The sequence below is a fragment of the Sprattus sprattus genome, assembly GCF_963457725.1.
Source record: "Sprattus sprattus genome assembly, chromosome: 11".
NCBI classification, from domain to species: Eukaryota; Metazoa; Chordata; class Actinopteri; order Clupeiformes; family Clupeidae; genus Sprattus; species Sprattus sprattus.
The window spans coordinates 11,069,136-11,082,509 of record NC_137909.1 but is presented as its reverse complement, the minus strand read 5'-3'; the positions used below and the strand labels follow the sequence as shown (position 1 = coordinate 11,082,509).

At 42.3% G+C, this 13,374-nt stretch overlaps 3 protein-coding genes across 3 annotated transcripts; 2 read left to right on the top strand and 1 right to left on the bottom strand.

Moving 5' to 3' along the window:
• Nucleotides 1-480: 480 nt before the first annotated feature.
• orai1b (ORAI calcium release-activated calcium modulator 1b) lies at nucleotides 481-1,836 on the top strand (the record flags this gene model as incomplete). The annotated part of the gene is made up of 2 exons (XM_080847939.1): nucleotides 481-597; nucleotides 1,264-1,836. 2 exons carry the CDS (start codon nucleotides 481-483, stop codon nucleotides 1,834-1,836), a joined length of 690 nt encoding a protein of 229 aa, XP_080704065.1.
• Nucleotides 1,837-3,217: 1,381 nt separating this feature from the next.
• morn3 (MORN repeat containing 3) lies at nucleotides 3,218-4,351 on the bottom strand (the record flags this gene model as incomplete). The annotated part of the gene is made up of 5 exons (XM_080847152.1): nucleotides 3,218-3,292; nucleotides 3,403-3,587; nucleotides 3,692-3,851; nucleotides 3,949-4,106; nucleotides 4,207-4,351. 5 exons carry the CDS (start codon nucleotides 4,349-4,351, stop codon nucleotides 3,218-3,220), a joined length of 723 nt encoding a protein of 240 aa, XP_080703278.1.
• A 1,176-nt stretch (nucleotides 4,352-5,527) lies between these two features.
• Nucleotides 5,528-11,081, top strand: tmem120b (transmembrane protein 120B). Its single transcript, XM_080847645.1, has 12 exons — nucleotides 5,528-5,621; nucleotides 6,871-6,989; nucleotides 7,192-7,308; nucleotides 7,471-7,530; nucleotides 7,630-7,725; nucleotides 8,145-8,234; nucleotides 8,539-8,604; nucleotides 9,037-9,098; nucleotides 9,240-9,332; nucleotides 9,947-10,011; nucleotides 10,707-10,775; nucleotides 10,886-11,081. The coding sequence occupies exons 1-12, from the start codon at nucleotides 5,559-5,561 to the stop codon at nucleotides 11,000-11,002; spliced, it is 1,017 nt and encodes a 338-aa protein (XP_080703771.1). The 5' UTR covers nucleotides 5,528-5,558; the 3' UTR covers nucleotides 11,003-11,081.
• Nucleotides 11,082-13,374: the final 2,293 nt, after the last annotated feature.

Sequence of the window (13,374 nt, the reverse complement as noted above, 5' to 3'; positions counted from 1 at the left end):
GAATCAAACCCTTGTCAGAAAAATGGTAAGACACAGACACCTTTAAAAATTCGTGGGAGACATGAACTTATGGTTACGTTCTATGATTGCTTTAAGTGTGTCTATCGTGCATGATTTATAATGGGCAGTTGTTTTCACTCTGTAATGGTACATTCGCGTTACATAAATGAATGCGAGTGGTGTAGGCTCTAGATGCAGCCACTAGGTGGGAGAATTGACTGCGGAAGGGTTTTTTAGTTTCGCATGGAATGTTGGGTAATTTAAGGTGCAGGTTTTTCAGTCAGTTTCGAGTGTGTTTATTCATCCGGCGCTGCCAGAGATGGTGAGGGAAGCGCTATCCGTATCGTAAAATGACCATGTATTGTCAGGGTTGCAAACCTCATGAAGATTAAAACGTAGGTATTATTTGCAAAACGTATTGCCTATACCTAAGGTTATAAAATACGATTTGAAAGTTTGTAACTTATCTTTTCACGCACAATGAACGAACCGAACCAGCACTCACTGCAGGCACTGTCTTGGAGGAAGCTGTACTTGAGTAGAGCCAAACTCAAGGCATCGAGTAGAACCTCAGCCCTTCTGTCAGGGTTCGCTATGGTGAGTGCTTCAAGACTAAAATCCCTACGTCAATAACTATATGCTTCGTGTCTATGATACATCTTCATGGCACTGTTACATAAAATGTCATTTTATTTTTCAACTTCGTCAGGCAATTTGCTTTGTTAACTTTACTGCACGTGGTAACGATAGTATTCGTTCTACACAAGCCGTTGTTCTCCGAACCCTGTCAGTCTTGCATGGTACGCGTTCAGGAAACGAAAATGACTGCTTTAAAAGTACAATGAGCTAAAGCCGTCAATGACTTCGTGATAGTTTTTGATAACTCTTGACATTCATTCGACGCTTGTCTGGAAACCCAAGAGCTGCGCGATAACCAGCGCAATTGCCAACAGAGGGCTGTTAACTAACATGCATTATTCGACGTATATGTGTAACAACAGAACTGGCCACAGAGTAGTAGACCATCAACTCCTTTAACCATTCTGGTTTGTCTTTGGACTTTGTTCGGTTAAAAGCATGAGCTGTGATCGCTGTGGTAGCTGTACCGTTCCATCAGCTGATTCATGCGGAAGGTGTCTATCCAGTTTAGCACCCAGTCCGCATAGCTACTGCGTTTCTTAAATCCGCATGCTCCTGGTTGGGTAGAGGGGCGTGAGTTTGGGAGGGAGTGTCTTGGTAGTAACCAGTATTTGTGCCATCCAGGTGGCAATGGTGGAAGTCCAGCTTGACAACTCCTATGACTACCATCCTGGCCTGCTGATCGCATTCAGTGCCTGCACCACTGTTCTGGTAGCTGTTCACCTGTTTGCCTTGATGGTCAGCACCTGCATTCTGCCCAACATTGAGGCCGTCAGCAATGTACACAACCTGAACTCGGTGGACGAGTCTCCTCATGAGCGAATGCACCGCCACATAGAGCTGGCCTGGGCCTTCTCCACTGTCATCGGCACACTTCTCTTTCTGGCCGAGGTCGTCTTGCTCTGCTGGGTCAAGTTCCTACCCGTCAGACCGAAGGACAAGGGCACGACAGAGTACCGGAACAGCACTATCAGTGCTGGTGTGGCTGCAGCCATCACCTCCACATCCATCATGGTACCGTTCGGTGTGATCTTCATCGTCTTCGCTATCCACTTCTACCGCTCGCTGGTCAGCCACAAGACCGATCGGCAGTTCCAGGAGCTTGAGGAGCTGGAGGACCTGACACGTCTCCAGAACGAGCTGGACCACAGAGGGGACATCTCTGCTCTCCAGTCACCCACCTCTCACTACCCTTGAGCAGGAAGAGAGCCACTGGGGACATATACTATCCTGATCATTCTCTGTTTGCAAGGGCATACTGTTGCCAGCACTCAACTTGCCCACATAGGGGGAGGGGGGTGGGGGTGTACAGCTGCTTTACTCAGTAGAGAACAGTGACATGGTGTAAAAGAGCATGTTTTAGTTGGAGAGTTCAATTATTAGTATGAGGAAACAATTGGATAACAAGCACAAGCCTTCCCTTGTATTCATTTCTAAAACCCAGGCTATTAGTGTGAGGTAATGTGACTGGCAGCTGAAGTTGGAGGTCCACAACCCAGCATGTGAAAACATACGGGCATATAATAACATCATGCTGCCACCCTTAAATTAAAATTAAGGCCTTATGGTCTAACATGAAGAATATTTATTCATAAAGCAGTTTCACCCAAGGTTGGGGACAATCAAACGGACCATTTCGACTTACATTTGGTGTACAGGTCTATAAGTCTTGGTGTACAAGTCTTAAGTTATTGTTAACTGTTCTGACTGATGTTGCTGACATTGACACATGCATGTTTATGCATGTACTTTACCCTTTAGTTTTTGCACAATATGTGTAATTCTCAATTTAATGATTTATAGTTGGATAGACAAGTTGACTGAATTATGTTATTATTTCAGAATTTCAGACAGGTTTTTGTAGCTGCTTCATATGAGTACTACTTATTTAATGCCAGAAAAAGCCAGACATTTGATGCAATGTCCATGCATGACTGATGTTTTTAAATGTTTTTTATAGATTCTTATTTACTCTACACACATTTCAACTCAAAGCGTTGAGGTTATGTTGCGTAGTATTAAGACCATGCTGACTGCGACTTAATTGTGGCAAATATGTGATATAGTGGTTCTGAATTTCGTTCTTTGAAGGTCTTAATTTTAAGATTAAATGCTACAAGCACTTTTTCAGCAGCAGCCATATAGATCATTTAGTTTTTGTGAAAGTGTTTGATTACTTCTCATGCAGTTATTTATATTGTTCAGCTAAATGTGTAATTGTTGAACGTTTTTGAATGACAGAGAACTGACAATTGTATGAAGTGATTTTGTTAAATGTCCCATCACATATTGAACTGTTGTATGTTTTCAAACTGATTTTTGATAAATTGCCATTTTAGTAATGAATCGGTACCTTATTATGGTCTGTTACTTAACACTTCATAATGCCTCAGATCTCTTGCCTAATATAAATTGTAGTACATGTCTGCTTATGTAGAGTGAAGACATTAATGCAACATGCACACATACTGTTGTTGGAGAAACCATATTTATGCAGTTGATGGTGTTGACTCCAAGTTGTCAGAAAAATCCATTCACAACCATAAGGTGAGGTAAAGGCAGGATTTGATGATGATTTTCAGGATCCCATTGAGTCGTCTTCTATTAAAGAACTTTTTGCCATTATAACTGAATTAATGTCCAACAGGCGAACCTTTACGGAGAAAAAAAAATTGCATTTCTTACCAAACATACAGTTTGTCAGCATGAGGTAGATGCAGAATGTTGTAGAATAACATTTTATGAAGCTCCTTATGTCCTCACCTGGGGGATTGGGTACATTGTTGGGTTTGATGCTTCTTCTCTCCCGAAATCTGACACTGTCCCATATTTAGCCACCCCATCCTCCCAGCAGCCCTCATACAACTGACCCTTGTTCAGGTAAAAGAATCTTCCAGGTCCATGCTTCTTCCCTTGTCTCCAGCAGCCTTCGTACCTGTTCTCGTTGGCTTAAACATGGATGACACAGGACTATCACTGTTACTGATACAGTGCACAGATGTAATAGAAAGAAAATATCAAGTGAGTTGTCTTGGTGAATTGAAGGCCATACCAAGTCGGAGCATGCCCTGTCCATGGTGTTTATCTTTCAGCCATTCACCCTCGTACACATCTCCATTGTCATTGTACATTCTGCCCCATCCACTTCTTAGTCCATCATGCCATTCTCCTTCATACCAAGAAGTCTCGCTGTAGAACTGGGTCCCAAAGCCCTGGACGACATTGGCAAGATTGAGTGTAGTTTTGTTAGAAGCTCTTCAAAAGCAAACATACAAAATATTACCCAAGTAGGAGTTGTCTCGCACTTACATCTTTCTTATCATTTTTCCATTCACCACAGTATAGTCGTATGTAGTCATTCGTTGCAGGATTTAGCCGACTGAACGTCCCATATCCATCCCGTTTGCCATTTGTCCAATCACCGTCATAAATTACTCCAGATTTTTTCCAAACTTGGGTTCCCTTACCTTATGTGCATAAAAAAATACTATGATAGTGTCTGCGTTAATGGGTAGCAAATAACAAACATTTATAGATAAGGGCAATAGTAGACAGTTCAAAAATTACCATGCTTTTTGTTTTCAAGCCACTCTCCAGTGTAATTGTCTCCGTTGACTGAATAGACACTATGCAGCAATCCACACTTCTGTGCCTTCTGTTCCCACACTTTTACAGGGGGCACCGTTGTTTTCGGAATCTTCTTATGAGGCATTCCTTCAAAGAATAAAGATTCTGAGTCGGCAAATTACAGTGGATGGCGTTTTCGACTATTTGTCTCTTGTTAATTGGCTAAGATAACAACATTAATATGTGCCAGTTTAGCTTGTTAGCTGTTCAGCAAGCTAGCTAGCGCCTATCCACACAGCAAAGAAATAGAAAACATTACCTTCAATAGGCCGAAATGGTCGACTAGTGTTAGTTCAGTGAACGACTCCTATTAGCTCAGTTCACTCTGGAATTGAACAAGGCAATCGAGATACAACTTTGCGCTCTAATTTAGGCCAATGTAAAAAAAGATGTCATATTTCTGGCCTACAGCACGCGTCCCTTGGTATCCTAGCAACACACCAGCACTGGACAGAGCCCAAAAGTTGGTTAATGGTTATTTCGGTCATAGCCCCCAGAAATGTCCAACCTACCTTAGTAAAACGATCGATAATGCCTGAGAAATATAAAATTAACCAAAATACACAAAACTATCAAGAAATCAAGGCTGTACGATTCAAAGAAAAAAAATTGAGACTTGTAGGGGTAAAATGCCCAGCAACACAAAAGATGTATCCCTAGCTAGCGATTTTAGGCAGGTTAATGACTTGTAGTGTTTGATGAAAACATGTGTTGCCACTCCTGACTGTTCACCTAACGAGGTAAAGGTGAAGAACTTACTTAACTAAAGTAACCTGTATTTTACTCTGCTGGTTTTATTTTGTTTGTTTTGTTTTTTTCAGAAACGCAATACATTTTTACTATGTTCATTTCGCATGTAATACTTAATGTGTCTTCCATATGAAAGCTGTGTCAGTCCTAGTCCTTTTCCTTCTTATTATTAAGAAAGCACGTTCATTATCATTTGGCATTATTTTACCTTCATTATCTATGCTAGAAGCATGACAACTCTACCATTCCTTGCTTTAATTGCATTGACAAATTGTTGCAATGGTTGAATGTGTCCAAGTGTGAAAACATGTGTGGAAAGAGTACATAATGTAACTGTACCAGACACAGTTCACAGAGGTAAAACACTTATGTAACACTGTCCTCGCATTGGACACAGTTGCTGATTGTAATGCTCAGAAATGGGTTGAGAAATTGTAGCTGGTCAACACGCATGCGCTATTGAGCAGCGTTAGGACAGCCAGTCACAGCTGTGGTCCTCGGGTGGTGTGAGAGGCAAGGAGAGCGAGGGGAAACGGGGGACGATGTCACTGGAGAGGTGTCAAACTGACTGGGAAGAAATCGACAAAGAATATCAGCAATTACAGGTGAGGATGTGGTTATGTATAACTTACGTCTTTTTGTTGAGCGCAAGAGGGCCAGGTCTTCCGATACGTTTGGAGTAACATGGGTAGCTTCAGAGCTGTTGCAGTTTGCTAGCTAGCTAGCTACAAGGTTATCATATTCCTATTGTTGGTGGACAGCCTACGACTGGTTGGCTAGTGATTTACTAGTTACCCTGTACCCAACAATCATTCCTGATGGATAAACGGGTGTTTGCCAATATTTTCCATAAAAGTACCCAAACAGATTGATAGTAACAAGGTGCAGTTGTTTGAAATTCAATTGTATCCCATTTTGTTCAGACACTCACCTTTTTGACAACTGGCTGGGGAACTAGCAAAAGCTGTTAGCCCAGTTGGCTAGGTAGCAGTATCAGATGTAGCTAGTTTGTTAGAAAGCATTTGGCTATTTAGCCGTGGTTAATAGTTAGTATGTTATAACTGTGATGGTTTAGCGACGTAATGTATATATATTATCTTTAAATAGGTATATGGACCCAAATAAGGTAAACCGCTTTGCGAAGTGGGCTATAGCCAGGTACTGTAGTTTAGCTTGTCAATGAAGGGTTAAGGTCTGTCACCGCCTCGTTGGCTTGTGTAGTTAGGTGAGCAGGTCTGATCCTGTCAGAGGGAGTAAGAGGTCGCAAAAAAGAGTTCCTCTTTGCTCTAAACTATGTCTTGATCAAGTCAGTTAATCTAAAATATTGTTTAGATACCTATTAGGTGAGACATTGAGACTATGCAACAATTTGCCAGTTTATGAAATATGTTTTACAGGCACCTAGTATCTAACTAGTAACAAGATAATACTACATGATATTTTGATATCATCTTCACATTTATTCTGATGGAATAATGCCGTGTGAAGACGGATAAACATGTGTCATTCCCATATGAACAATGTAGTTCTGCTTTCCGGGCTGGAACTTCCTGCGGAAATTAAAGAAAAACTTTCATAATATATCTTTGCCAGCTATATCACCATTAATTAGCATGTAAGCAAGTTTTTATAAGTGCCAGTTGAGCTGATGGTGCTGTCTGCAAGGTTTTTGCATATCTTTCAGGTTGTTAGCTCTCTTGTTTAGACAGAGCTCCTTACTGCTGCTTTAATGTCTATTGGTCTGTGCTCCTATGTCAGATGGTGTATGTTGTTGCAGGATATAAACACCTGTACCTATGTCTGCAGAATATACAGACCAATCTGTGATGGTTTCAGCCTTCTCTTTTTTTTCAGGAAACTCACAAGGTGTACCGACAGAAGCTTGAAGAGCTGACCAGTCTCCAGGCGATATGCAGCAGTGCCATTAGCAAACAGAGGAAAGGCCTTAAGGACCTCAGGGCCACTCTAAAGAAGTATGTGAGCTCATGATTGGACTACTGGGTCTAGCAGACCCCTCACCATGGGCTCAGCTGGGGAAAAGCACTGTGAAATAATTTACAGTCTTGCTCCAGATTTGTTTGACAGACATGTTTCTGAATGCTTAACCATATATTAACTTAGGGATGAACTGGTGTTGGTGCGCTGTCCTGATGATATTATTTATGTGGTTGACAGATGCGCTTTGACATCTGATGAGAAACAGTCTGAACAGATTACAGATATTCAAACGCAAATCAAAGAGAAACAGAATGTCTTCTTTGATATGGAAGCGTATCTGCCAAAGAAGAATGGGTAAGTTTATCCATCCGAAAACTAGGTGTGTTATCTATTTAAAGTGTTATCTATTTAAAGCAGTTTTTCTTCCACGGGTTGTTGTTGTTGTTGTTGCTGCTGCTGCTGCTGCTGCTGCTGCTGCTGCTGACATACAATGCATGTGTTTCTCTGACCCCTCAGACTGTACTTACATTTGGTCCTGGGAAATGTGAATGTAACCCTTCTCAGCAATCAGGCAAAGTAATGTCATGAGTTATTTCATATTTCACACTTTCATATTCTCTTTGAGTTCATGTTTTTAGTGCAGATGTTTTTTCATTGTCTGCTTCCTTTGGATAGGTTTGCTTATAAAGATGAATATGAGAAGTTCAAACTTTACCTGACAATTATTCTGATGTTTGGTGCCATGGCCTGTCTCTTCTTTTTCAACTATCGGTGAGCGGTTTGATTTTTTTTTATTATTTGAGGGTCATCCAAACTGCCTGGATATGAAGGATAATAACAATTGTAATTATTACAAGAGTGTCCACACTGACCAATGATGGGGGAAAACCTCTTATTTTTGTTATGTCTTCAATGTTTTGCCATTAATGTGATTAACATTCGATGGATTCTGATTGGTTGTCAACGTTTCTATCGTTCACACAGTCACTTTTAAAGTAATACCCAACGATATCATTTTTCACGTCGTTGTAGTCAGTGTTGGGTGCGGACGTTATCAGCTAGAGCGCTATTTTAAATTGTGGTAATTACTGTTATCTTTATCCACAGTGTTTGTTTATACCAAAAAGTTGATCATGCAGACTGTTTGCAATTACACAGTCTTAAAACATTTTCTTTTTTTTCCCCCCAAGTGTCACAGATGAAATCTTCAATTTTTTACTTGTTTGGTATTATTGCACACTGACGATAAGAGAGAGTGTTCTGATCAGTAATGGGTCACGGTAAGTTCTGCTCTTCTCAGACACTGCTGCTCATATGTGTGTGCGCTGTTGAGTAACCAATACTCCAGCCACGTGTTATTGGCTTTTATGTATGGCTGGCGTCTGTTCTTTGTTACGGCATTTACTCACAACTATATGAAATTATCACCACTGATCAATGTACCAGTTGGTACAATGTTGGATCAGTTTCTGTAGTTTAAACTTTTTAAAATAAGATGTTCAAAGTTTATAATGTGGTGTAATGGTGTGCTTTTCTTGCGTCATATCGGTATGACAGCTTATGTGTGGTTTGTATGTTTTTCAGAATTAAAGGATGGTGGGTTTTACATCATTATGTGTCTACCTTCCTCTCCGGGGTCATGTTGACCTGGTAAGAAGCCATGTTTTCACCCCTCCGCCTTAGCACTCTTTTACTCTCAGGCGGTCTATTCACAGAGTACTCAACTGCCCACTGCAGTGTCTTCCTGTGGTCACACTGTTTCTGTCAGTTAGCTTGTCCATAGACTACGCATTTAGGCCCTGCAGTGTCTTTCTGTGGTCACACTGTTACTGTCAGTTGGTCTGTTCAGAAAGTAGTCATTTATGCACAACAGTGTGTCCACTGTCTTTAAGAGCTGTCCGTTCATAGAGCAGTCACACATGCAGTGTTTTTTTGTGTTCCCACTCTTACTGCCAGTTAATGTGTCATGTCAGTCATGCGTGATCATTTAAAGACAACAGTGTTTCCCTGTCAGTGCTTGACACCTGGGTAGATGAGAGATCATCGCTCAGAGTGAACTAACTGACTGCATCTGCTTTCCAGGCCAGAGGGATCAATGTATCAGATGTTCAGAAGTCAGTTCCTGGCCTTCTCCATCTATCAGAGTAAGCCTGTCCAGTTACCATAATGTATCCACAGAAAGTCTGTCAATTTACCAGACTTCGAGTGACTTATCTTTATCATAGGTTTAGGTGGATTGTTTCAACAATAAGTCACATAGTAATTGATTGTTGTTTGTGCTTCAGGTTTTTTACAGTTCCTTCAGTACTATTACCAGAGTGGCTGTCTGTACAGGCTGCGTGCTTTGGGGGAAAGGAACCAGCTGGACCTGACCGTGGGTAAGAGGAGAGAAGAGAGCCTTTGGGTTTGGCTGTGTCTGATTTCTGCGTGTGTGTTATGTTTCGTCAGTTGACATGCACACTCCTCCTAACCCTCTTGCCAGGGCCCCAGAGTCAGGGGTCCCAGAGGCAGGCAGGGGAGAGCTGCAGAGTTAAGGGCCTCAGAGGTATAAAGGGGAAAACTGACTTGGTTCACCCACACATTGTGCACGGCAATTACTCCCTTAATCCTCACAGTATTGTTGAATGCCATGGGAGACGGATGCTCTTCCACTCACACACACACATCTGCTTTGACTGGCAAATGACTACCGATGTGCCAGGTTTACACACACAGGCACAGAGTGTAAATGTGTGTAGTACATACTATATTACAATGTCTATAAATTAAAAATTGAATGTAAATAAATACTCTATTGTGTACTTTGTGAGAGGTTGTCAGGTTTTCCCTAAAAGATAGATGCAATTGACAACGCAGGTAGTTTTAGCCTCTTCCACGGCATTGTAGCTGGGAATCAACCCAGTGTTTTTAGTTTGTTCATTTTAGTTGTGTTATTATTTCTATGGTTTTGGATGTTTAACTTTATTTTTATATTTTTTTCTCGTCTCCCCAGAGGGCTTCCAGTCGTGGATGTGGAGAGGACTCACTTTCCTGCTCCCCGTCCTCTTCTTTGGCCATGTGAGTCTTTGCTGCTACCGGCAGACATGAGGGGCCCTCACAGCCGACTCGTCTCTCAAGTTCAGCACCCACATCGGGCCTTCAGTAGCCTTAGAAAGAGTCTGACAATCACATGGGGCTTTAAGTAGCTTTAGGAGGAGTCTGACAATCACATGGGGCTTTAAGTTGCCTAAGGAAGAGTCTGACAATCACACTTACATGACTAAAGACATCAGGGTAGTGGTTTAACATGTAAGACCAACAAGTGCTTCAGAGTCAGTGGAGTCGCTGCTTGAAGCAGGATCTGCTCTTACATGTTAAGTGTCAGTGGGGTGCCTCCTCTTGATCCGGTAGCTGCAGGGAAGCAGGATGCTCTCAATGTCTTTATTAGAGGCTGAGAGCCCAGGGCAGAATCAGGCTGAGGAGTTCTCATGAACACAGAGAACACACTCAGCAGAAACTCTCTGTTACATCAGGACATTCCACCAATAAACTCCAGTCAAGCAACTTACTTCCCCGACGGGGAAGATAGGGTGTGTGGGAGGATCTCTGTTAGATTTACGTCTACATGAACTATTAACTGAGCTGTGGAGTGTGTGTGTGTGTGTGTGTGTGTGTGTGTGTGTGTGTGGGGGGGGGGGGGGGGGGGGTTCCTGCTCATAATGACGACAGATAAACTCTGACGCGGATCTTTTCTCTCTTCATGTGTTCATTAGTTCTGGCAGTTGTACAACGCAATTACCCTGTTTAAGCTGGCGCACCATGAGGACTGCAAGGAGTGGCAGGTATGGATGGACGATCTGATCTGATCTGATTTGTGCACCGAACAGAAAGCTTGACATTTCCCATGGCACTCTCACAGCCACTCATACTCAGTGTGTGTCTGTGTCTGCAGGTGTTCATGCTTGGGCTGACATTTCTTGTCCTGTTCCTGGGGAACTTTCTCACGACGCTCAAAGTAGTCCACCAGAAGTTCCAGAAGAACAAAGAGAAGCTGCAAAAAGCAGACTGAAAGGGAGCAGGTGTGGGGGGCGAAGATGACTACCAGGAGGCAAAGTGGCCAGTACTAGGACGGAGAGCAGTCATGGCACCCTAACTCACACACAATTCAGAAAGTCTGGGTGGGGGGTGGGGGGCGGGGGGCATAAAAGGGGTGTGTGGGAAGGTTTTAGGTGTGTGTCAGAGTCTACAGGTCTCAAGGCAGCTTTGGTCACCTGTGGTTTATTCTCATTTTGTTTCTCCTTAGTTTTGTTTGCTCGCTCACATGCAATGAAAACACTAAGCAGGTCGGTCCTGGGTAGCGGCAAACGCTACCTTGAAGGTAGGGTGTTGTCAGGGTGCAACCCGTTTCCGAGGGGAATCTGAACAACTTAATGCAGACTTGCAGGAGTTTGTGTTCTTTTTTGTTTGTTTGTTTGTTTTCTGTATTGCGCATGAACATTATATGGGAACCTCACATCTGAACTCAACTCAAGAGAAGAAGAAGAAGAAGAAGAAGATGATGATTATAATTGCTGCTGACTGGACCCACAGTAGGAGGAGAAAGGATACTAGATCCTCCAAAGGGAGAGGTCCATGCTGAACGACTCATTTAGTCCCACTACTAGCTACTAGTGAGGGGTCTGTCTCTGCTCCTCTCAGTACTGTCTTTCCTGTCAACCTCTTTTTCTTTTATCTGTAAGAGTGTTTTTTTTTTGTGCCCCCCCCCCCCCCCACACACACACACACAGACACAGCTCCCTTATTCTGTGCTGCTCATGAAATGTTCCAGAGTAAGCAAGGGATTGGCTCAGAGTGTTAATTTACCCGCATTGCTTTGGTGAAGATTTTGACGGCGCCAGTAACCCCTTAAAACACTAACAGAATACATTTGCCGTATCTGTGCACTGCTGGGGGTTCATGCATTACCACTAGGTCAAAACAGTATTATGCAGATCTCCCTGATCCTCCTTTGTTAGTAGTGAACTATTGTCTGTTCCTCTGTCACTGTTAAATCTCTGGTATGGCCATGGATGCTTCCCCTGCTCTAACAGAAATGCAAAATTGTTTGAGTAAAATTGTCCTTGCAGGCTGAAAGATGGAACTCTGTCAATTTGCTGTAATCATGTACTGTGAAGCCATGTTTGCTGCTAGCACAGCTGCTGTGATGGGTTAGGACTTCTGGAGTTGAATGCCAATGCTCATTGTAATTTCAAGCAATTGGCAATATATAAATAGTTATGATGGTACTGGACAAAATTATGATAATTTGACGGGGCTACAGCCCCTCGTCAGTCCAGATGGGCATTTCAGAGTGGCATGCTTGCCTGTTGCCTCCGAGCAAGCTTCCCTCTCAGACATCAAAGCGGGCGTCCTGATGATGTGAAAAGAAATAAGTAGGTCACTGAATATGTTTTTTTTTTTTTTTTTTTTTAAACTGTCTTCAAAAGATGGTTTATTTTTTTTATTTTAATTTTCATTGCTTGGGTGTCAGGTGCTTACGCATGATATGAATAGAAGCAAGAAGTGACATGTAGTGATATCATTATCATTACCCACAACATGCTCTACTTCGGCTTGTGTGTGTGTCTGTGCGGTCACTGCCATTGTCTTCAGGCCTTCAGCTTTCCCCAGTAAAAACTGCAATCTGTGCCTACAACCCAAGCCTAGAAACTGGAACTGAATGCAGGGTGAAAGATGTTTATTTGTTTTTCAGGTCTCCTTGCATTCACACATTCACTGTACATTGCTGGACATCAGAATAAAGCCGTTTGGATCAGAAACTTGTGTAATGGCTTTCCTTTAGCCGTCCCATGACCAGCACCTCAGGCTGGAAGTGTTGGCTCATGTTAGGCCACTAGGTGGAGCTCATGCAGGGCTCATTAACGCAGGCCACTGCGTACGTCACCAGTACTACAAATAAGATTGCAGTTCTTAGCTCACAGATCCCCAAAGACTTTTTCCAAACAGGGATGGTGTTTGCATGCTATTCATTAAAGCCACATCTTTAGGCTACATAGTAGATCTTCTTAACAGAATATCTCTTGAGTTTTACAATTGTACTGTATTGGTGAATACACAAGCTGTGGTTTTGTGCTTCTCAGCCTGAAATGATAGGGCTATCTGTATTAGCTATCTGTATCAGATTGACAAAGTAGGGTCCATGTAAACGACCTCTGAGGCTCTTAGGAATCAGCCAGGGGAGTGTAATCCTCTTTGATGTTTGGGACATACTCTTCCTGAGCAGTCAGAATCAGATTTTATTGGCCAAGTAAGTTTGAACAAACAAGGAATTTGACCTGGTGAACTGACTCAATGTGCTTACACATAATATACATTACAACACAATACAAAACAAACACAATACAATACAAAAAACAAAACCACAACACAATACAAAAACAA

Coding starts and splice junctions, on each gene's coding strand:
- tmem120b (XM_080847645.1), top strand. CDS start 5,559: ATGTCACTGGAGAGGTGTCAAACTGACTGGGAAGAAATCGACAAAGAA. Junction 6,990..7,191: donor CTCAGGGCCACTCTAAAGAA/GTATGTGAGCTC, acceptor TGTGGTTGACAG/ATGCGCTTTGACATCTGATG. Junction 7,309..7,470: donor TATCTGCCAAAGAAGAATGG/GTAAGTTTATCC, acceptor CTGACCCCTCAG/ACTGTACTTACATTTGGTCC.